Genomic DNA, 23,572 nt, shown 5'->3' on the forward strand with positions numbered 1-23,572 from the left:
CTTCCCTCCTCTAGGGTTTTAGGTATAATCTCTCTCTCTCTGGCTAAGAGAACTTAAGTAGATGACATACATGTATTTATTTATTTATAAAGATTTTATTTATTTTTAGAGAAGGGAAGGGAGGGAGGGAAACATCAGTGTGTGGTTGTCTCTCACTCAACCCCTACTGGGGACCTGCCCTGCAACCCAGGCATGTGCCCTGATTGGGAATTGAACCCGTGACCCTTTGGTTCACAGGATGGCACTCAATCCACTGAGCCACACCAGCCAGGCTGAACAATTTTTATTTTAATAGCTATGTATATTCTTTTTCTAGCAAACTTCTGTTTCTGACAAATGAATCTTGCTTTCCATACTTTACAGTGAGAACAATAGAGTGGTTAAAAGCAGACTTGGAGCCCTGGCTGACGTAGCTCAGTGGATTGAGCGCGGGCTGCAAACCAAAGTGTCGCAGGTTCGATTCCCAGTCGGGGCACATGCCTGAGTTGCAGGCCATGACCCCCCAGCAACTGCACATTGATGTTTCTCTCTCTCTTTCTCCTTCCCTTCCCTCTCTAAAAATAGATGAATAAAATCTTAAAAAAAAAAAAAAAAGAGCAGACTTGGAGCCAGACCACCTGGGCTATGTTACTGCGTGACCTAGGGCAAGTTACATAACCACTCTGTGCTTCCGTTTCCTTATCAGTAACATGGGATAATAATAGGATAGTCCAGAGGATTAAATGGATTACTGCATGTAAAGTGCTTAGAACAGAGCCTGGCACTTGACAATCACTATCTAGGTACAGTATTAGCTAATGTGCTTACAATTTCCTTTTTAAGTAAGTTTAAAAGTGAATCAATTGAAAGAAAAGTAGTTGGTGAACGATAGTACAGATGGTTCTCGGACATGGCACAAGTTGAGAGGCAACACAAAAATGTCTGAATTTGGCCAAGATTTCCAAGCCGTGGCCCCTGCAGCCCCAGGACCCGTCCACTTCTGCTTTACAGATGGGGCTTCGAGATGTTTGGACAGTATTTCTTGATGAAAAACAAAGTTTGCAAAAAAGCACACAGCTAAGAGTTTAGAAGAAAGAAAAGCTAATAGGACGTTGATTCCTCAGGGATCAAAGCAGAGCGGCAGAGGGCAGTGAGCAGCTGAGCCACGAAAGGGTTAAACCCGGCCATGCCTCCAGCAGGAAGGCCAGAGGAGGTCAGGGGTTGGCTGCGGGCAGAGTCCGAGAGCAGTTCCGGCAATGAGGCTGAGGGGGGTGGAAAACCTGGGCCCCAGCATTACAAAGGATTTGGTTCCCCAGGAAACAAGAGGAGCTGGAAAGCACCCAGCACAGGCTGGGCAGAAAGAGCAGGGGCGGAGGGCTGGGGGTCGAGGCACAGGCGGCGGCAGCCGGCAGGAGAACCAGGCAGGGCCCGCCCGGGGAGTGGGAGCGTGCCAGGCGCACCTCGGCCAAGGCCAGCGCACTGTAGAACCACCCACCCGCTCCGTGCAGGCAGCGTAAAGGGCACGCTCTGTACCCTGACAGCCCACCGTGTCCCGGGCCAGCAGCCCGTCGCAGTCCAGTGGGGGCAGGGGTGGGGGCAATCGGACGAGTGGAGAAGCCGGAACCCCTGGTCACTGGCCCTCCCCGTGAGTGGGCAGCTTGGCTGGGCTGCCTCCCGGGCCCGGTTGGGCCTCAGAGTCACAGCCACTGCTCCTTGAACCTACCGTGTGCCAGGCCCTGTGCCAAGCACTTCACTTGTTAGATTAATTAAGAGTCTTTCACTTGTGAGTAAAGAAATCAACTCAAGGAAGCTTAATTTTTAAAGGGTGCATTGGGAAGAGACAGGAGTAGCTCCTGACCTCCAGGTCAGGAGTTAGCTGGCCTCAGGCAAGGCCCAGCGGGGACTTGAAAAGCATCTGCCATTGTCTGGCAATTCCTGGGTTCTCCCCAGGCACTTGCCCTTAGGAGGGGTGTGTGTGTGTGTTTAAAGATTTTATTTATGTTTTTAGAGAGAGAGGAAGGGTGGGAGAAAGAGAGGGAGTGAAACATCGATGTGGGAGAGAAGCAGCGATCAGCTGCCTCTCGCACGCCCCCCACCGGGCGCCTAGCCACAACCCAGGCGTGTGCCTTGACTGGGAATGGCACCGACGACCTTTCAGTTCATGGGACCGCGCCCGGCCCACTGAGCTACACCAGTCAGGGCAGGAGGTGTGTAGGTTTAAATCCAGTTTATTTGTTTTTTGTTTGTTTGTTTTGGCTCCAAAAGCCGAGAGCTGGCCTTTGAAGTCCCAGGCAGCGGGGACTGTGTTCACCAAGCCCGTGGAAAAACAGGGTTCGCTATGAAAATAAAGCTTTCATTTGCCAAGGGAGCCTCACAGCATTCTCCCGCACACCCCGTACCCCTGCCCTCCTCCGCCTGGAAGAGGACGGCATCCAGCCAGGAGGAGAGTGCCGGGGCCTGAGGCTGAGGCCCCGCTCAGAGGTGTGCAGGAGGCTGGGCCGGCCCCTTCCGCCCCTCGCCAGCGATGGGCCGGCCTCGCTCTTCCCAGATGGTGAGGCCGTCGCAGGAGCAGATCTGCTTGGGGTTCTGGAAAAGGCCGGCGGAGCGTGCGATGATGCCACAGGCCAACCTGCAGACGAACACGTGGTCAAGAGCAGGCAGGCACTGCTCCGGGCCCCTCGCGGGTCTGGCTGGCAAAGCACAGCTTCCTGCAGGGGGCGGCATCACCCACCTCTTCCCTGAGTTCCCCGTGATCTTGGATAAGGGATGGCCTCCTCGGCCCAGGTCGTCTTCTCCCTCATCGATGACCAGGCTTCGTCCGATCACATCCCACACCTTGGAGGGGAGACAGAGCGGCCTCAGACAGCAGACCTATCTGGGAGGAAAGACCCTCATTTCCTTTCCCCCCTTACCTTCAGCTGCTCGTCCTCTATCCTGAAGGTGGCTCGGCCGTCGGCATCCGCATGGACGTTTCCTAGGTCTCCCCGGTGCTGCAATAAGACCGGGGGGCGGGGCGGGGAGAGCACATGGGGCATGGCTGCTAGGTTATGGCTCCCCAGTATCTGATTCCACTCCCCAAAAGTACCAGCGTCCTCCTGTGGGTGCAGTCAGGTAAAAGGAAGGGACGCCCAGGACACAAAGACGCCAACCAGAAGCTCTCTCCCTGGAGCTGAAATCCCGGGCGGAATGGCAGCACCGTGGAGAGAGCCCTGACCCCCTTCTAGGAAGCCATGCCCCCTGGACCAGGCTGTTTCTCCCTCGAGGTCGCTGCCCGGCCTGACACCCTGGCCTCGGAAGCTAGCACCGTCCCTGCTTCTTTCCAAGCCGGGTTCACCAGCCCCCTGATGACTCTGTGAGCCCCTGGCAGTCTGCAGTTCCCCCGGGCTTCGGCTGGCCATGCCTGGCTTCTTGGCCATCAGAGGCAGCCAGCATCCCTTCCCTGACGTCCTGCTTCCAGGAACAGAGAGAAGAGACACAAGGGACAAGGGGCCTGTCCTGCCTGTCCTCCCCTGCCCCCCGCAGAAGCTGGCTCTGTACACCTTCTCCCTGGAAGGCAATAAAAATGCTGCAACAAATCTACTGGGCACCTCCTAAATCAGACCCCCTCTGCCGGGCATGGGGTGCACACGCAGTCACCACCCTCTATGGGTTCGAGGCTCGGAGGGAGACAGATGCAGAACAGACGAGTGATGACGACACATGGGGTTGGGACGACAGTGAGTGTGTATTCTGGTGACAAGACCTTGCTGGTGGGTCACAGACTCACATCTGTGCAAATAAATCGTCCCCAACCTGACACTTCGGGCAGAAGCAAGTGCCTGTCCTGTGCCTGTGTGGGCTGGCACACAAGACCTTGCTGCAAAGCATGGTCACAAAGCACGTCACTGTACATACAATGGTCTGGACAAGCAGCCAGAAGAGCCACTTCTGCTTTACCCTGTTTCCCGGAGAGATTGCTGCCTACACCTGGTGCTTCTGTTATGCCCTGTGTTGGGACTTCTATGGTAGAAAGACAAGGAAGGGGCGGCAATGACACAGAGCCTTGAGAGTTCTCAGGACTTGGCTGAGGGAGCAGCAGCGGGCAGAGCAGCTCAGAGACATGCATGACTCAGCAGCACAGGGTCAGGAGAGGCAGCCTTTCCAGTCCCTCCCCTACACGAGGGTGGGCGGAGCCGGGCCAGTGGCCTTGAGTGCCGCACCCAGCAGCCTGGCCGGGCCCATACCACCAGGCACTGGACAGCCAAGGGGTTCAGGCACGGGCACGACATGGTGACCCCATGCTTTGGAGCAATCCCTTCAGTACAGTGTATGAAGAGAAAGGACCGGAGGGGGACAAGGAGAGAAGGGAAGGAAGCTGAGGGCATGTAGGGGACGTGCAACAGGACAACCAGGCTTGGACGTAAATTCCCACACTGAGCACATTCCCATGGGGCCCAAACCAGATGCTGAAATGCACAAGGAACCTGTCGGTCATCATGGCGGCCTTGGCCACGCAGCTCCTGCTCAGGTCCTCCTCTGTCTATATCGAGGGCTTGGGTACAATGGAATGGCTGGCTCCACCTCCTTCTGCTTCCCGGCCCTGAGAGGGGCCTAGGGCAGGGCATAGGTTGTAAGGTGGTCTCTTGCCCTTCTAAAGCCTCCACAAGAGACACGGGCTGCCAGCTCCCAGGTGCTCCTCGCTGGCTCGTGCCTCCAGGGCTCTGCCTGCGGTGTACCTCACCTGCCTAATTCTTGCTCGGCCCCTTTCAGGCATCGGTGAGGCAGACAGCCTCTAAGGTGCACCTCCCCCGTGTTCACATCCTTGTCTGCTCCGGGTGTGGGCTGAACCCGGTGTCGCTTCCAAGATTAGGTTACAGGGAAAGTGTGGCTTTCATCTTGGATGCTGTCTCTCACTTCCTCGCTCCGGGGAAGCCGGCTGCTGTGTTGTGAGCTGCCCTAGGGAGCGGCCCATGTGGCAAAGGACGGAGGTCTGGCCAACAGCCTGGGAGGCCCCCAGCCTGCCAACAGCAACGTGAGGAAGGGTGGGAGCAGATCCTCCCCGCCTCGGGCCTGGATGTGGCTGCAGCCCGGGAGGGGTCCCCAGCGACACGATGTGATGATAAATGCTTGTTGTTTTAAACCCCTAGGTGTGGAGTCATTTGCTTCACGGCAATAGATACACTTGAACACAAGCATGGCTTTCCTCCCACTTTGGGCTTGGGGGAGGAGGAGTAACAGCTTCTGACCATGAGAAATGTGACGGAACAGTCAAAAGTCCAAACAACCCGTTACAATGAGTTAGGACAAACACATGCCATGTTTTCATTTGTCTTGTGGCGGAAGAACGCAAGTGTTCATCCAGATAGAAAATAGAAACCAAGGAAGCCCGTGAGTCCTGGGGGTGTGGAGGGGAGCCACCCGCTCTCGGGACCAGGACCCAGGGCCAGCCTGGCACTGAATCCGGCAAAGGGGAAAAACACGCCACGGGAGAAGTGGAGGTGTTAGGTGTGTGAGGACAGAGCCCAGGGACACATCGAATCACAGGGAGCAGATGCCACCCTCCGGTCTGACAAAGTGACAATTTGGTGTTAACAGGTCTCTGACACCTCTCGCTATCACTTTAACAAAGATCAAGGGGACCTGCTCCATCCCTAGCTGGGCTCAGGACACGTTTTAAGCCCGCACTGATTTATTTCTACAATGATCCTCCCATTAAAGCTAGAAGTACTGGTTTTCCATTCTCTGTGAATATCAAGTTTCTCATTAAAAAAAAAAAAACAATCTACCTCCATTACATAAAATGTTGTCTTGTTTTGCTTCAACATAATAACGAAAGGAGGCCCAGTGGTGTTGGTGCAATGGGACTGGCCACGGGCGGTGGCTGCTGAAGCTGGGTAACAGGGACCTGGGGGTTCGGGATGGTAGTTTCTCTCCTCTGGAATGCCTGAAACTTTCTGTCATAGATGGAGGCACTAAAAATAACTATAATTCACCTAAGGGAAAAAAGTGAGTCCATTTAAATCAAAGCATTGAGTAACTAACAGAACAAGCAGTACTCAGGTAAGGCAAAAGTCATTAAGGCAGCATGTGACCTGCCCGTGGGGAAAACACTTCTCCAGTGAAAACGAAATTCCAGGACCAGGAGGAGGCGGAGCACCCGAATGGCCTGTGGAGTGCAGGGAAAACCTTCCATTTCTACGCTGTCACTTCTCTAGTGAGCTTTCCCACTGCCCGTGCCCCTCAGGCTGTGTTAGGGGCTGGCCCTCAGGCTGTGTTAGGGGCTGGCCCTCAGGCTGTGTTAGGGGCTGGCTCTGGGCCCCCAGGGCCCCCAGCCAGAGTCCTCTCGCTGTGCTGCAGCCAGAGTGCTCGGTGGTCTCCCCCACCCAGCTGTGAGCCCCTGGGGGCAGCCCCTGGCTGTAGAGAGTGTCAGTCAATGCTTGTAAATGGAACAAAATACGGTGAGGACCAAAAAGGAATCTCACTCAAAGGTTCCGAGAGCTGCCTGCCCTGCCTCTGAGACCTCGGGGCTCTGTCTCCACCCAAGCCTCACACAGCTGGACACTTACCCGGTCAGCGTCCTGGGGGCCCCCATGAGACATTCCATCAGGGTTAAAGTGGTCCCCGCAGCTAAGAATAAAAGGTAGCAGGTAGGCAGTGAAACAGAAGCCCACAGGGCAGGTGATCCATCCTCTTACTTTAATTATATTTGTTTCATTCATTCATTCATCCATCCACCCATCCATTCATTCAACAAGCATTCTGTGCCAGGCTTTGAGCTGAGGGCACTAAGAAGAATGGAGCCCTGGCTGGTGTGGCTCAGTGGACTGAGCACCGTCCTGCAAACCAAAATGTCACCGGTTCGATTCCTAGCCAGGGTGCAGCCTGGGTTGTGGGCCAGGTCCCTGGTTGGGGACACGCGAGAGGCAACCAATCAATGTATCTCTTGCACACTGATGTTTCTCTCCCTCTCCTTTTGCCCCTCTTCCCCTCTAAATATAAAGAAATAAAATCTTTTTTTTAAAGAAGAATCAAACATGGGTTCTGCTCTCAGTAAGCTTCTAGGGGAGACAGAAATGAGTAATCAACCAACAGCGTTGTGGCATGACAAACACCACGACACGGGGACCTGCCTTCCCCACATTCAAGAGTCACCCTCCATCTCCGAGGCAGCACGGTGGCTATGAGCAGGAACATCAAGGTCAGATTTTGGTTCAAATCCCCACTCTACTATTTACATGTTCTGGGGCTTCTGACAAGTCCTTTAACCTCTTTGACCCTCAGTTCCCTCATCTGTAGACTGGGCCTGTATGTACATGCCACACAGAGTACTTACGAGGACCGTAAAGTGTGAAAGTGTGCCTAAGGGCTGAATACAGCCTCCTACACATAGTGGGGACACAACTGGGGTGATGAGGATGCTGCAAGGGAGGTTACAGATGGCTTACCTATTGCAGTCCCTTGTGAGGTCCCCGAACTGATGGACATGGAGTCCGTGTGGCCCAGGCTCCAGGCCGTCAATGCTTCCCTCGATGATGCACTGCTCAGGACTGAGCTGCAGGAAGCGTACCACGCCCTGCACAGGGCCAGGTCCTCCTAGAATGGCCACTGCTGCCCCCAGATTCTCTGCAAGATAGGGGGCACCTGGGCTGGTGTGCCACCTCACCCAGCCCCACCCTTCCATCAGCTGGGGAGGGGCAAGGAGAGAGCCCCACAGTAACTTTCACACCTTCTCCAAAGCCTCTCCAACCCAAAGCCACAAAATCCTATGGTTAGATTTAAACCAGCCCCTGGCCGCCTCCCTCCCAGAAAGGCAAGGCCAAGGCCACGGTGGTTACTCACGCAAAAGGCCACTGCCCATGCCTTTGAGTACCGCCTGCCGCCCTGTTCCTTCTAAGAGGGCTTGCACCTCCTGGCTGGGCAGGGTGGTCTGCACCAGGACCGTCTGGTTCTCTAGCTGCACCTCTACACTCTGGACACCTGGGAGGAGAGAGAGGGCAGAGGGCAGCGGGGAGCTGGCAACCCTGCACTGGGGACAGGCAGGAGAGAGACAGAGCAGGTAACCCCCCTGTCCCCATCTACACCAACCTCCCACGGCTGGAGGCAGGCTTGGAAGCTGCCTTCCGCAAGGCCCTTGACCTCTCTGAGGCCGCTTCTTTGCAAATAAAGTGGGGATAGTGTCACCTCACTCCCAGGATTGTTCTGAGTCCTTAGTACACACCAGGCATTATTTATAACTTTGGAAACATAGATAATTCTTTTTAAAAATGTCTTTAGAAAAGCAGGCTATCAGACCCACATTGTTCATAATAGCCAAAGGTGAAAACAACCCAAATGCCCATCCACTGAGGAATGGATACACAACGTGCATTATTTCAGTACAACGAAGCACTGTTCAGCCAGAAAAAGGGATGAGGCACTGTTAGGTGCTACAACAAGGACGAACCTTGAAAACACTGTTGTGGGAAAGCCAATCACAGACGGCCGCATATTAGATGATGCCATTCGGGAAGAAATGTCCAGAATAGGCAAATCTATAAGGACGGAAAGTAGACCGGGGGTAGGGTCTTAGGAGGATGGCAACTAAAGCGTTCAATTTCTTCATGAGCTGGTGAAATATAAAATGGATAGTGGTGATGACTGTACAACTCTGTGAATATACTAAAAGCCACTGAACTGTATGTTTTAAAGGGGTAAATTTTGTGATACGTGAGTTATCCCTCAATAAAGCTCCTATCACCATCATCATGAGGAACGACATTTTCTGAGTATGTGCTGTGGGCTTTTTCATCCTTTATCTGAAGTAACTCCTTCCATGCTCAAGCAATCCTGTGGGAAACGAAGAAACTTGCTCCAAGTCACACTGTAGTAACTTCTGGGACCTGCTAGGGTTCCTCCCAGGCACCCCAGCTCCGGAGCCCAGGTGCTTCCCCTGGACGCTGCTCACCTGACAAGCAGCCCCCAGCCTCCGGGCAGGTTGGGACCCCTTCCTCTGCCCTCGAGCTGCCACTTCCCTGCGTAATTCACACTGCACTGATCCCAGCCCTCTGTGCGGGCGCAAGGCCTGTGTGTTCCACAAGGGTCAAGTTCAAATGTCAGCGTGTCTCAATTGGCCCCCAAATCCCAAAGTCACCACTGTGTGTGCGCAGCCGGTGGGACAATTCTGACGCACCCTCAGCTTTGAGGAACATCGAGCCAACTCAAAGAAGGATGAGAGGGGCCTCTTTCCTTTGGGTATTTGGGGCTCCCAGGCCTTTTAAGAGAACTCTTGAATCCTCAGCCAGTTCAGAGGAGACGGGCTAGAAACTCTAGATGCTGCTCTTACCTGGAGGGCTAATAATCATTCTGGGTTGATCTCAGTGTGTTTGCTGCGCTGCAGAGTAAAGCCCAGGGGAGCCGTGGGCAGGCCAGGAGACACGGGTTAAATGTGGTGTTCAGCTAGCGCTCTGTGAACTCGGCGCTACACTGACTGCTGGCCTTCCCTTCAACCTTGGGTTCCCTGCTACATATTCTTTCAACGAATGTGTACTTGGCGCGGAGGAGGCCAGGGTCGGGGAAAGCGCTGGTCCTAGTCCTCAGGGAGCTCACAGGCTGTGGGAGAACTCAGACTACGCCTGGGTGAACCATCAGGCAGAGAAGAGAATAACAATTCCCAAGGTACAGACCAGGTGCCTCAGCTGTTCAGATTCCTCCCTGCTTAAAGGAGGCAAAACTGGGAAGTGCTCCTGGGAGGGGGCAGCACCTGAGAGACGGGAACCTCTGGCTGTGGCTACACAGGTCTCATTGGCTTGCTCCTTCAGACCCCCCCGCAGCGTGCTTGACCCTGCTGGGAGCAGGCAGAATGCGTGCGAGATCAGGCGGGCAGGCCCGTCTCCTCCCCTGCAGGAACAAGGCAACCCTGGGAGCATGTGAGATCTTGCTTCCCAGCACATTGCGTCATCAGTTTGACTCAAACTCATGACAATTCTCTAAAAAAAAAAAAAGGAATGAGGCAATTCTGTGAGAAGGAAACCCTCCCAATAACCAAACTGTGCCTCCCTTCACACAACGTCTCATCCTGGGCCACCCAGCAGCCTGCGATGCCTTGGAGCTCTGGGTCCATGAAGAGGTGCCTCTTGATGCGAAGGGGCTGCCGGGAGGGAGGACGGACGGCGGGGAACTCTTGTGGCCTGAGCCTGCAGCGTGTGGCAAGAGCTGTGCGCTCTGCTTTACACCCATCAGGACGGTGACACCGTCCTCACGTGGCAGGTGAGAGCAAACGAAGCTAGACACTCACACAACTGGCTGGAGGTCGCAACGCTTGGAAGGCCTCTGGGAATATATCCGAAGGAACCCCAAACAGGAATCGAAAGAACATAAGCACCCCTGCGGTCATTGCAGTTGCGGCGTTATTTACAATCGCCCAGACTGTCCATCAGCAGATGAAGGGAGACACCGACCATCGGGCATTTACACGATGGAATTCTACTCGGCCATAAAAAGGAAAACTTTACCTTTACCACAGTTATCGACAGACTTGAACTTAAGACTTTAATTTTAATGCCATGGGAAGCCACTGGGAGAGGCCGTAGGGGACAGTGGTGGGGAGTGTGGGCTCTGGAGTTGAAATCCTCAGTCTGCTACATACTAGCTGTGTGGCCCTGGACAAATTACTCAACATTTCTGTTGAACTTTCTATTCAGATTCTTCACACGCAAATGGAGAGTGTAATACTATCTACTTCAGGGGGTTATCGAAGACATAAATGAGTTATTCATATATAGCACTTAACACTGTGCCCAGCCCATGGGAAGCTCTCAAACATTATTACTTCTAGAAGATTCTACACAGGGCAGCCACGTTATCTAATGTGTGATTGCGAAATCACTCTTGCTTTTCTTTTTCTTTTAATATTCTCACGTGAGGACATTGTTTTCCATTGCTTTTAGAGAGAGAGAAAGGGAGAGAGAGAGGCGTCAATGAGAGAGAAGCATCAATCAGCTGCCTGCCCCATGTGCCCAGGCTGCATGTCACCACCAGCGATCGCACGCGCCCAGACCCGGGATCATATGTGCCCGGACCGGGGAATAGAACCTGCAACCTGCTTTGATGCTCCAACCAACTGAGCCATATGGCTGGGGCTCCCTCTGGCTTCTACATGGAAAAGCGACCAGAGTGGGCAACAGAGGTGACAGAGCACCCAAAAATAAAGCTCTTGTTTGGGTCTGGGAGAGGTGAGGTGGCTTGGACTGGTGTGAAGGCCAAAGTACGGGAAAAGAGAGGCTGGATTCTGAGTATGTGTCAGACACACAGTAGACAAAACTTGACGACAGATGAGCTTCGGGGCAGGTGGGTGCCTGATCTGGGGTCTCTTAAGAAGAACTGACTCTCTGCTCCCGTAGTGGGGGGGCTCCAAGTGGGAAGCTCTTTGTGACTGCGCACTTCCTGAGCCTCCGACCTGAGTCTGAACCCAGAAGCTGGCCCTCCAGCTGTGCAGCAGTTCGGTTTGGCTGGTGAAGCCCAGAGTGTGGCCGAGCCAGCCCTGGTTCAGCTCAGAACCCAGTGAGAGAGAAAAGATAAGCCCTCAGTGCACGCCAGAGTGTGTGATAAGCATTCAAAAAAGTGGGCCTTGGGCTGGGAGTTCCTCCCACTTACACCTAGAAGGGGAACACAGCTCGATTCTCCAAAGCCCCAGGCCACCGGAAAGGGCAAATTCCTCACCCCTCTCAGCCCATGAAAAAAGCCAAGCTGGTTCCAGTTACCCAGAACAGAAAATGTAGCCACCAGAGGTGTTTTACTGTGCCTAAGAAATCTGCTGAGGATGAAAAACTGCTGCGTCCAACAAGAAGTCGAGCTGTTTGCTCTCCCAGCAAGAATGGTTTACAGGAAGTGGGGAGCCCAACCTTCTCAGAAACCTTTGGTCAGAGCACTGCACCCGCGGCGGGATGGCTCAGTCTTCTGAGACACTCGCCCATCATCCCCAAACGCACAGCAAATCCAACTTCAAGACTGTACTTTCCTTCCTCCACCTAATCGGATCACCACCTGTAAGCCCTTCCTCTTACAATTCCCAAGATTCACTGTGTTCTCACCTCATGCCAAACACTTTTCTAAAGTGCTAATTGTAACTAATTTCCTCTTCAGGACAATCCTCCAGAGTAGCTTCCATGATCATGCCCAATGAAACACTAAAGAAACAGAGTCACAGCCCTGGCTGGTGTGGCTCAGTGGACTGAGCGTCGGCCTGTAAACCAAAGGGTCGATGGTTGGATTCCCAGGCAGGGCACATGCCTGGGTTGCAGGCCAGGTCCCCAGTGAGGGGCACACGAGAGGCAACCACACAACTGATGTTTCTCTCCCTCTCTTTCTCCTTCCCTTCCTCTCTCTAGGTAAATAAAATCTTAAAAGAAAAAGAAACAGAGGCACAAAAACTTGCATACCTAAGGTTCTAGTGCCATAAAGAGGGGATCTGAACCCAAACAGTCTAACTCTAGAGCACATACCCCTAACAGCTATGACACACTCTGCCCTACACTGAGCCGAGTGCCACCACTGTCCCAGCTTTAGAACCCATCTAACCTCACCCCTCCCCAGACCTGCCCTTCCAGGAGTGATGCTTGTGTGCTCATCTTTACCTAAGGCAGGGATGTGCCTGAAACACGTGTGAACTCTTCTCCCTAAAAAGCCCCCAGTGCCTGGTCTATAGCTCCTGAATGACTTGACGAACATTTAACAGAATCAAAGAAAGGTGGTTCCCGGTGCCGTGCTGGTGGCTCTGCCTTCTCAGATCTTTCCAGCTGTGCCAGGTCACCTCCAGGCCAGCTAGCTAGCTGACTTTTAAGGGCCAGGAGCTGCCTAGGGTGAGACATGGCCAGGGCTGGTGTTTGCTTTATCAAGATTATGCTGTTTCACAAGCAAAACGTGCTTGTTTTTCAGGGAACTCCTTCTGTAGGCAAGGCTATATTCGGTCTAGCCCCTTACTCTCCAGGCATGTGAGGCTTAAGACACCAGAAGGACAGGCGGTTGCTGGCAGGGCAGGCTTGAGACCTGCAGTCCAGGCTCTGCCTCTGGGGCTCTGTGTGACGCTGAGAACAATCTCCTCTTTCTGGGTCTCAATTTCTACATCTCTTAAATGGGAGTACGGTCGGTCAAAGAGATTTGTCTACCTGTCCCAGGGGCTTCTGGACGGTCCACAGAAAATCTGTTTGGCTCCTACCTGCCACTCCTTGCAGGGACTTGCGCACCGCGTCCACACAGCTCAGACAGGTCATCTGCACCGCGAACTCCAGCTGCAAGGGCGGCAGGTACCGACCGATGAGAGATGGGTACCCCTCTTGCATGACCCTGTTTCACTACTTCCCCTACGACTACCCCAAAGGCCTGGGGAAACGCCCCACGTGACTCCTCCTGAAGCGCCTTCTTCATTATCACTCATTTCAGGACCAACACCTTCCAACATTAACGCCAAAAACCCTGCTACTCTCGCACTCTTTTCATGCTGGAGCCTCAGGCCCCGCCCCTGGCGCCCGCTTCTTCCCCCCTTCTCGTGTTAACGATCACCCCTAGGGGTCGAGGCTAACTGCCCTGCTAGGCTCCCACAAGAGGCTTCGAACCTCACCGTGCAAGCGGTCCCACGGTCCCCCGAGTCCGATGCCATCCTGAATGCAGTCACTGGCCAGAGGACGCGAACAGACGGATTCTTGTAGCGTAACCCCAGTGCACAGTCGCTAGGAGGCTGAGCCTCGTTAGCCAGGCGTGCCCCGCCCCCTGGTGCGCGCGCACGCAAGACCTTGCCCTCTTCGCCCCGCCCGCGTCAACAAAGGTCTGCATTCGGCGAACTTAGGCAGCGCAGGCGCACTCTGGCCATTTGGTCCCTGGTTCCCTTAGTAACCGCTCGGCCGCCTCGGGTCTCACAACGGGCTCCGCCAGCGCTAAAATGGAGCCTTTTAAACCAGAACGCGAGCTCCAGCAGTGTTACCACCGGTTGCTGCGTCCGCTGTCGCTCTTCCCCAGCAGAACGCGCTCACAGTCTCAGAAGCGCCTCCTGCAGGAGGTCCCGATGCTACCGTCCCTGCCCGTCTCGCGGCTGACGGTGGCGTCGCTGTGCCGCCAGGTGGCCAAGCGGCTGGCCAGCTGTGGGCTGGAGGAGCAGATGCCTCCTGAGGGCCGACACCGTTTCACAGAGGTCATTTTGGACGAGCTGAAGTGCAGCTGGCGGGAGCCTCCCGCTGAGCCTAGTCTGAGCCACCTGAACAACCAGAGGCTGCGGAAGCGGCTCCTGGTTTACGTGCTGCTCAGCTGCGAGCGGCTCTTCTTATGTTACCTGCACCTGCTGAAGACCAGGTCGACCTCCACTTATGTCTTCACTGAATCAGCCACGCTCACCCGGCTGGCCGCCAGCCTCGCCAGGGACTGCACGGTGTTCCTCACCAGTCCCGAGGTCTACCGTGGCCTGCTCGCTGATTTCCGCGCCCTGCTCAAAGTAGAGGAGGCCCAGGGCGGCATATTAAAGCTGCGCGCCTTCAGCCCCCCTGGGGCTGTCAAACCACCTCCTCACAGCGCCCGCTTGCCCCAAATGCCATGCTGCCACCTCAACCTGAACTATCTCATCCAGCTCAGTCGCTCGCCAGAGTTTTTCGGAGAACCTGAACCCGACCCAGTGAAGGAACTGAAGTCCATCCCCCAGCTGAAGAGGAGAAAGGCTCTCCCCTGGCTGTACGCCATGCAAAAGAAGAAAGCCAGCCTCACTTCCTCACAGACCGAGTCGCAGCCTGGGGGCCCCGTAGCTCTCACCAGTGGGTCTCCCCTCACCTCCCATTTACTTCTCTACTCCCAGCTCCAGAAGAGCCAGTCCATGCCTTCTCTGCGTGAGGGCTGGACGCTAGCAGATGAATTGGGTCTTTCTTCACTCTCCCCTCGTCCTGTAACCCCGTTGGTCCTGTTTGCAGAGAGCAAACCAGAGCTGGTGGGGGACATGGTGGCCGAGGACCTGAAGCAGATGATGAAGAACATGACATTGGAGTGGACTCCCTACTCACCAGTAGACTCAGGCATGCCCCCACTCCTGGGGGCCCAGACCCACCACTCGGCTGCAACACATCCCATGGAAGAGCTCCAGAGAATGTTGAATGAGGAAGGAGAAACCTCTGGGCATTGGGGTCCCCAGTCCTCCAAATCCCCTCCACTCCATCCACAGCCAGTGACTGTAACTCTGAAGCTAAGAAATCAGGTTGTGGTCCAGGCAGCTGGTGTACAAGTCTCGGAGAGAAAGTTTTTGGATTCCTTCCACGTTGAGGAGACCGGAGCCCTATACAACCACCTGGCTGGTGAACTGGACCCCCACCTGATCGAGAAAATGGATGTTGATCGCTTTTTTGGTAATAGCATTAGGGAGGTCTACAAGGAGTTGATGAGCAGTGTCTCTACTGACCACTTGTCTTTTGACCAGGGACCCCTGATTGAGCCTGCAGCCAGTAAAGACTGGTCCATGTTCCTGGTCTCAGCCTTTCTGCGTCAAGAACAGCAGTATCATATCATCAACCCCAAGCTGGCTGGTCTTTTCCCCCACAGACCAAACACTTTACAGTCCAACCCCGAGAGGACGTCCTCCCTCCCATCACTCCAAGCAGGCAAAGGCTGGGAGGCGCCATCAAACAAGACCACAGGGGTGACCTGGTGGAAGGCCACCCTGTCTGTGGATGACTATTTCAAGTACCTCACCAACCAGGAGACAGACTTCCTCCATGTCATCTTCCAGATGTATGAAGAGGAGGCTCCCGTGGAGATCGTAGCCCCTGCCAGAGAGTCCCTGAAGATTCAGCCCCCACCTCCGCTGCAAAAAGATGAAGAGCCAGACTTCATGCCAGGAGAGTGGGATTGGAACACAGTGCTGGGGCACAGTCTAGAAACTAAGAGGTCCAACCTCCTGGGAGAACCCCTCAAAATCCTCAGCCTGCAGAAGCGTCTGGAGCGGTTGTGGTCCATGCTTGAGGTTCCCAGCAAGGACCGGTTGGACATGGCCATCAAGTACAGCTCCAATGCCCGTCTGAGGCAGCTGCCTTCATTGGTGAGCGCCTGGGAGCAGACCCTGCAGCCCATTCAGCGGCGGGAGATGTGGCTGGGGAAACTGGAGTGGTTTGAGCGGCAGGCTTCCGACCCCAACCGTTTCTTCCAAAAGACTGACTCGGAACTGAGTCGCTTCCTGGAGGAAAATCACATCCGCGACCATCTACACAGGAAGCTCAATCTAATGGAGGCCCCTTTGGTTTCGCTCCTGAAGGAGGTTGAATTAATCTTTGGTGAGCCAGTGACCTTCAAGGGCAGGCCTTACCTGGACAAGATGAAGCGTGACAAAGTGGAGATGCTCTACTGGCTGCAGCAGCGGCGGCGGGTGCACCACCTGGTCCGGGCGTGGAAGGCCTCCCACCAGTCAGCCAGGATGAGGAGGCTCGGCAGCCCACCGTTAATAGCCCCTGGGAATAGTCCCAGGCCAAGTGCCCTCAAATCCCTCCCTTGCCCCCCAACACCCCGCGGCTCCACCCAGACCTCTTGACGGCTTTGCAAGAAGAAATATCTGGGAGCGCAGGCTTCAGGAACACTGCGCTTCCCACTACCGAGGGACTGAGACCAACACTCTATTCTGACCGTGCCGTTCTCATCAAAGAGTCCCCAAGACCAGTGTGCCCATTTATGTCAAGCTGAGCACAATGCAGCCAAAATCTCATGTTTCAAAAGAACCGAGACCATTGCTTGGAGTTCACTGTAATGAGAAATATCAGACAGAGCCAAACTGCCACCTTTGGAAAACCTGGGCATGTTTTTCACGCTGCATTAAACCGGCTGATGGAGCTCCAAATCAAATGGCTCTGTGACGTAATGGTTAGGGGCTAGGGCTCTGCAGTGAGTAAATCTGAGTTCAAACCCCGGCTGTGTAACCTTGGCCACATTACTTACCCTCTCTGCACCTGGACCATCATATGTCAGGTGAGGAGGGGTCGAGTCTAGGTTGTCACTTCTTCTAGTTCTAGCATAAAAATGTGATTGATTTTTTTCTTACCAGTTAATGCAAGCACATGGTACAAAGCACACGGTACAAAGCACACAATGGTTTGTCCTGAAAAGTCAGTTTCCTTTCCGTCCTTACCTCTAGAACCTCAGCTCCCCTGCCTGCGGGGAACAGCTGTTACCAGGTTCCTGTGTATCTCTCCATTCCCTTAGTCAGTGAATCATTGTTTAGTATCTACTAGTTATTTTATGCTTGGCTTATATCACTGAACAAGACAAAAATTCTTACCCTCTGTAGAGTTTACATTCTACTGGCGGGAAATAGACAATAAACCATAAACACAGCCCCTAAGTGCACTGAGTGATAAAATATTAGCAGGTGATGAGTACTGTGGAAAAAAGAAAAAGTGTAGGGTACGAGGAAATAAAGGATGAGGGTGTGGCTTTAATGAGGGCAGTCAGTATACGCCTCAGTGAGAAGGTAAGATGTGAGCAAAGGGTTGAAGGAAGGGAAGAAATGAACCCCACAGACATCTGGGACAAAAATGTAACTGACAGCCACTGCAAAACCCTAAGGCAAGTGGATGCCTGGGGTGTCTCAGAAAAGCAAAGTGGCTGGTGTCACCAGTGGGGCAGAGCTGGGGGAAAGATGAGTCAGAGGTACCAAGAGGCAAGTTAAATTATGTGAGGCGTCATAGGTCAGCCAGTGGTCTAGTTCAGAGATAGCCTACATACATAAGAGCACATGTGTATGTATTGCCTATACGTATGTTTATAACCACAGCAATGGAAGCATGCGGTACCCATTTTGCTTCTTTCTTTTCTCACGTAACATGCCTCGAAGGCATTCCATATCAATACACATAGAGCTGCCTTATTCTTTTTGATAGCTATATAGTATTCCACTGAGTATATTTTTATTTTATTAAACTAGCCCTTTATTATGGGGCCTTTAAAAATAAAAAACAAAGCCCTAAAAACATCCTTGTTCCTCTACTTAGGATTGTAACCATTTCTATTATTTAAATTCCTGGAAGTAGAATTATGTTTAAGCATAAGCATTTGTAATTTTGATAGAACTTACTGACTACTCTCCACACTTTGCATTATCATCAACATCATATGACTATACTTCTTTCCCCACTCTCACAATACAGCAATATCAACATTTTTAATCTTTACCATCTAATAGGTGAAAAATAGTATCTTATTTGAGTTGTGTTCTCATTTCTTTTATGAGTGGAGTTGCATCTTTCATATATTTACAAGCTATTTTTATTTCCTTGTCTATAAAATACCTATGGCTTCTGCCCGCTTTTCAATTGATTTTGACTACTTTGTTTTCTTGATTTTTCAACACTCTTTGTATATGCAAGAAATTTAGCCAACATGTTAGCAGTTACCTTGTGCAGAACACTTTCCTTGCATGATTTCTCAGACTCCTCATAATCACCTGTAAAGTAGGATATATTTAATTTTTAAAAAATATTTTATTTATTTCTTTTTAGGCAGAGGGGAGAGGAGGGAGAAACAGAGGGAGAGAAACATCAATGTGTGGTTGCCTCTTGTGCCCCCCACTGGGGACCTGGCCCACAACCCAGACATGTTCCCTGCCTGGGCATCGAACTGGTGACCCTGTGGTTTGCAGGCTGGCACTCAATCCACTGAGCTACACCAGCCGGGGCTGAAGTAGTATATATTTTAATCACCATTTTACAGCTGGGGAAATGAAGGCTCAGGTAGGTAAAGTAACTTACCTGGGGTTCATAAACGTAGTATATTGGAGAACCAGGACCCCAGCCCCAGTCTGTCCGACCCAGAAGCCTGCATATGCCCTGATTCTGTGAGCCAGGGTGGTAAGAGCTCTTAGGCATGGCCTGCCTTTCCTGCCGGCACAGGGAGTGTGAAACCCTCAGATGTCCTCCACTCACCATTTGCTTCGCACGTAAACTCCCACTTTGTTTTATTTTTTTCAATTAAACAGCAGTTTTCAAACTTTTCCACCCAAGTTCCCCTTTGAATGGAGGAACACAAACAAGCATCTTGCTCCGGTGTGAGGGATCAGAGGGCAGAGGGAGTGGGGGGAGCAGTGCTGACCTGAAAGCATGAGAAAAATCTCTTTAAAGTCTTAAAAAATTTTTAAGATTTTATATTTATTTGCTTAAATATATATATTTATTACATAAATATATTTATTTATTTTTAGAGAGAGGGGAAGGGAGGTATAAAGAAAGGGAGAGAAACATCAGTGTGTGATTGCCTCTTTGCGCCCCCTATCAGGGACCTGGCCCACAACCCAGGCATGTGCCCTAGGCTGGGAATCAAACCAGCGACCCTTCGGTTCACGGGCCGACACTCAGTCCACGGAGCCACACCAGCCAGGGCTAAAGTCTTTTAGTTTTGAAATTTATGCAAAACTTGCATTCGATACCATGCTATGTGCATATTTGTTTTAATATATTTGTTTTGTGATGCTTGAAATTACTCATCTTTGAATTGAACTGCCCCTTGGGCAGATACACTATACTTAGCATTGATATTGGCATCCTGCTGCATTGTCCAGAAGTTACACATCACCCGGGTGAGGAGCGCTACAGCAGAGGCTGGCGTACTTCTCCTGTGGAGGATCAGGCAGTAAAATATTTGGGGCTTTGTGAGCAATACAGTGTCTGTCACAAGGCTCGTCTTTGCTTTTGTTCTGTGAAAGCTATTGCAGATAGTACATAAGTAAATGGACAGAGCTGTGTTCCAATAAAACTTGATTTCTGCAACAGGCAGCTGGCTAGATCTGGCCCTCGGGTTGCAGTTTGCTAACCAAAGTGCAACAGCATGGGCCCCTTTAGAAGGCAAACATTCAGGAGTAAGACAGGAAGTTGGGTGCAGTGTGTTGCGTAGTGAACGAATTCCAGGACCTCCCACACCTAAACCCATGGATGGCTGTGCAGTCCCTCCTGCTGATCCGCTTTATGGGGTTGGTGAATGTAATAATACTGATAACTACTGTTCATTTGTGCTTTGCTGATTACAAGGTGCTTTTTGCGTTCGTTCAGCTAAGAATTAGCGGAACGTAACTGACCTCTGAAGTGGTGGAGTCAAGACTCAAACCCAGGTCTGGGGACTTCAACTCCTTTGCCCCGGGTGCTGACCGCGGTGAGGGCCCCGCTCTGTGCCAAGCCCCCGTGCAGCCCAACGCCCCAGGCCCGGCCCGGCCGACTCAGTTGTGTTGAGAACTCACTGTTTGCCAAGTGTCACATCCAGGTGCTCTAAGGATATCATTTCATTTACTCCTCACGACAATCTTGCAAAGAAAATGAAGGCGTCGTTACCTCCCATTGGAGAAATGGGACCCTAGGACAATTGAATGAAAATTTATTCTTGCCCTGGCTGGTGTGGCTCAGTGGATTGAGTGCTGGCCTGCGAACTGAAAGGTCACTGGTTGGATTCCCAGTCAGGGCACATGCCTGGGTTGCAGGCCAGGTCCCCAGTTGGAGGCAAGCGAGAGGCAAATAATCCATGTATCTCTTGCACATTGATGTTTCTCTTCCTCTGTCACTCCCTGAGTGAGAGAATAAAAGTGAATGAATAAAATCTTAAAAAATAAATTGACTCTCTAAGTTACTGAGTTTTAGTTTTGTGCCTGCCGTAGACTCAGAGGCCTCAGACAACATTTTAAATCTGGGCTGGGGTGATTGGCTGCAGCCCTGCTGCTGCCCAGGTGGGGGCAGAGCCCCAGCCCCTAAAAGACCCCTGACGTTCCAGTGGGGGAGACCCAACAGCCCTGCAGGTAAAACAAGTGGTATGTGAGTGACACACGGTACGGGGGGGGGGGGACACAAAGGGCAAGAGACAGTTCAGAGAGTGGCCATTTCTAATGGGCATCGGGGACGGGAGTATTTGAAAAAACACCAGAATGAGTGGGAAGAGCTGTGGGATACGGGGAGGCGGGGCAAGAACCCTCTTGGCTGGAGTTCACGTAAGTGCGAAAGCCCTGCTATGGGCGAGGGCCCGAGGGGTCCCAGGAGGCCGGTGTGGCTGGAGAGGAGCAAACCACGTGGAGATTGCTTGGGAATGAGGTTGGAGAAAGAATGGGGTTTTAACAGGCTTTATTTAGTCAAAGAGGTGACATTTGGCTGCACTGTGGGTGACCGGTGACCATCAGGAGGCTGCCAGGCTGGGGATAGGCGGAGCTGGCAGAGGCTGCCAGGGTGGGAGCGTGGGTGGAGTGCTTAGGAGGCAGATTTGGCAACATTCGGTGGTGACTGGATGTGGGGAACGAGGGCAGAGCCGGGGATGCCTCCCAGGTGTCTGGCTTGGGCCTCTGAGGGAACTCCTCATAAAATGGGAGGGTGGAGGGCCTGGTGGGAATGGGGGTGCTGGGGGTGGGGAAGATGGTGAATTTGACCCTGAAAAGGTCAAGTTTGAAGTGTCTCTGGGCATCCAAGTGGGGATCCACCCAGATGCAAGTTTTTGTTTGTTAGACTCCAAAGAAATTCTGCTAAAGATAGGAGTTCTCTTTGAACAGCACACCTATTCATATATGTCTTGTGTAGCTGCTCCGATGCCACAAACCTGTGGCATTTTCTAGGCTATTTTTAGCTGGAACGTATCAGTCCCCGGCCTAAAACGTGTATAGGAATGATTTGTTTAAATTTTTACCAAACCTACACTTACTGGTATTTTTAAAAACCTATCAATCAATAAATGCAAAGTTTGCCTAATGCCACTGAGGTAGGCATTGCTATGGACTGAAATCAAGATTGGCAGGCAGGCAGCCAGGTGGGAGGGCTCTCGGGGCCAGCCCCCGAGGAAAAGAGGGGAGCAAGACTAGGCAGGGGAGGCCTTGAGCTGCCACGCAGTCTCCATGGTCTCCGTGGATGACTCCCCTGACCCAGCAGGAAATTCTGAAGCTGGGATGACCCTTCAGGTGTGTCACTCCGTGAAGCTATCTAGGAAAGGGGGCATGACTCTGGGTCAAGCCCTGAGGGACTGAGAGCCAAGGGCAGCACTCACAGTAGCTGGACACCAAGTCCATTCTCAAAGGGGGATCTAGTCTGTGTATCACAGCCCACCCAGGTTCAGTTTATACAAGGGGGGTGGACCCATAAAACCTAGAATTATCTTCCGGAGGGTGGGCCTCTTGTAGGATAGGCTTCCCCCACTAGCTGAGTGTTCTAGGAGCCCATCTGGATCAGTGTGCCAGCTGGCGTTGTTGTGAGAGGCTGCATTCAGCTTCAGTGAATTTTTTGAAGACTCTTTCAAAGCGTTTGCCCATTTCATGATGGGTGATATACGAGCACACCTGCCCACACTGTGCCGAGTGTTCAGCAGTTTCTGACCCAAAACGGCATGACCCCCATGCCCCACCCTCCCTATTTACCTGATCTCTCCCCAAGTGACTTCTTTTTTGTTTCCCTGGATGAAAAAAGTCCTCAAAAGGAAATGTTTTGCCGATGTGAAAAAGGTGACCCAAAAAATGGCAGAAGCTCTAAAAGGTGTCAAAATTGATGAGTTCAGAAACTGTTTTGAGCAAGGAAAAAAACATCTCAATAAGAGTATTGCAGCCCTGGCTGGCATAGCTCAGTGGATTGAGCGCGGGCTGCGAACCACAGTGTCGCAGGTTCGATTCCCAGTCAGGGTACATGCCTGGGTTGCAGGCCATGACCCCCAGCAACCACACATTGATGGTTCTCTCTCTCTATCTCCCTCCCTTCCCTCTCTAAAAATAAATAAATAAAATCTTTAAAAAAAAAGAGTATTGCATCATATGGAGAGTACTTTGAAGGTGACTGAAGTTTAAACATGTCAAAATAGATGCACCATTTTTAATGAATAAATTCCATGTTGGGGGGTGCCCCCTCATATTCAATGAGTTCCCTGTAGCTGCTGCACGGAGAATACAGCGTTGGAGGTGAGCATGGATCTAGTCAGGCAAGCAGGGCTGGTGGGCTGGCCCTGAGCGGTGGCCGTGGGGATGGAGAGAAGGGACGAATCTGGGAGACATCAGGAGGTAGAATCCAGAGCACTCGGAGATGGATTTGATGTGGGACAGGAGGAAAGAGAAGCATCAAGGACACTTCAGGTGTCGGGGGGAACAGTGATGCTCCATGCTGAGGTGGGGGAGGGTCCTGAGGGGTGCTGGGGGTGAAAAAACACGCAGTTGGGCCGAAGCTTGAGACCAAAGAGTTGATGTCAGGTAGGTGGTGTGAAGCTCAGAGGCCAGAACTCTCTCCCCTTTTTAATTTTTAGCTGCATGTAAGGGACGTATGTAGACTAGGGGTGGTTTTTGTTCAGTGTTGCTGTACTCTTCTCCGTCTCTACCTTCCTGTCCCAGCGGCTGTGCTCCCTGTGGGATAAGAGAGCACGGAGAGAGGCCCCAACTTCTTTCGGGGGCTCAGACACTCGGAAGAGCAGGAGGACTACACTTCAACAGCGCCACCCTGTGACGGCAAGAAGTCAACACCGCAGTGGACTCCAGACTCCAGTTGGCCAGGTGGTGGGAAGAGGGGTCAGATCACAAACTCTGCCCTCAGAATCCAGCCCCACCACTGGCTCTGTCCAACAAAATAAATTACTGAGGATTCTGGACAACTTAGAGGTGGGAGGGAGAAGAGAAACTTCAAAAGAAAAAGATAAC

General features: G+C 52.4%; 2 protein-coding genes across 3 annotated transcripts; one reads left to right on the plus strand and one right to left on the minus strand.

Annotated features, from left to right (window-relative positions):
• Window positions 1–2,191: 2,191 nt before the first annotated feature.
• CCS (copper chaperone for superoxide dismutase) lies at window positions 2,192–13,741 on the minus strand. Of its 2 annotated transcripts, none has more exons than XM_045855277.1 (8): window positions 13,553–13,741; window positions 13,151–13,223; window positions 7,798–7,935; window positions 7,404–7,581; window positions 6,525–6,585; window positions 2,892–2,969; window positions 2,711–2,814; window positions 2,192–2,608 (listed from the first exon to the last, which is right to left on the minus strand). In XM_045855277.1, the coding sequence occupies exons 1-8, from the start codon at window positions 13,589–13,591 to the stop codon at window positions 2,455–2,457; spliced, it is 825 nt and encodes a 274-aa protein (XP_045711233.1). In that variant the 5' UTR covers window positions 13,592–13,741; the 3' UTR covers window positions 2,192–2,454. The 2 variants fall into 2 exon arrangements, with proteins under 2 accessions (XP_045711233.1, XP_045711234.1); XM_045855278.1 differs by having other exon boundaries at window positions 13,548–13,679.
• Window positions 13,742–13,854: 113 nt separating this feature from the next.
• Window positions 13,855–16,635, plus strand: CCDC87 (coiled-coil domain containing 87). The gene is given in 2 exon segments (XM_045854741.1): window positions 13,855–16,415; window positions 16,418–16,635. Coding segments are annotated over 2 exon segments (2,763 nt in total). The 5' UTR covers window positions 13,855–13,870.
• Window positions 16,636–23,572: the final 6,937 nt, after the last annotated feature.

This window comes from Phyllostomus hastatus, unplaced genomic scaffold (genome assembly GCF_019186645.2).
Source record: "Phyllostomus hastatus isolate PE091 unplaced genomic scaffold, TTU_PhHast_1.1 phas_scaffold_11, whole genome shotgun sequence".
Lineage (NCBI taxonomy): Eukaryota > Metazoa > Chordata > Mammalia > Chiroptera > Phyllostomidae > Phyllostomus > Phyllostomus hastatus.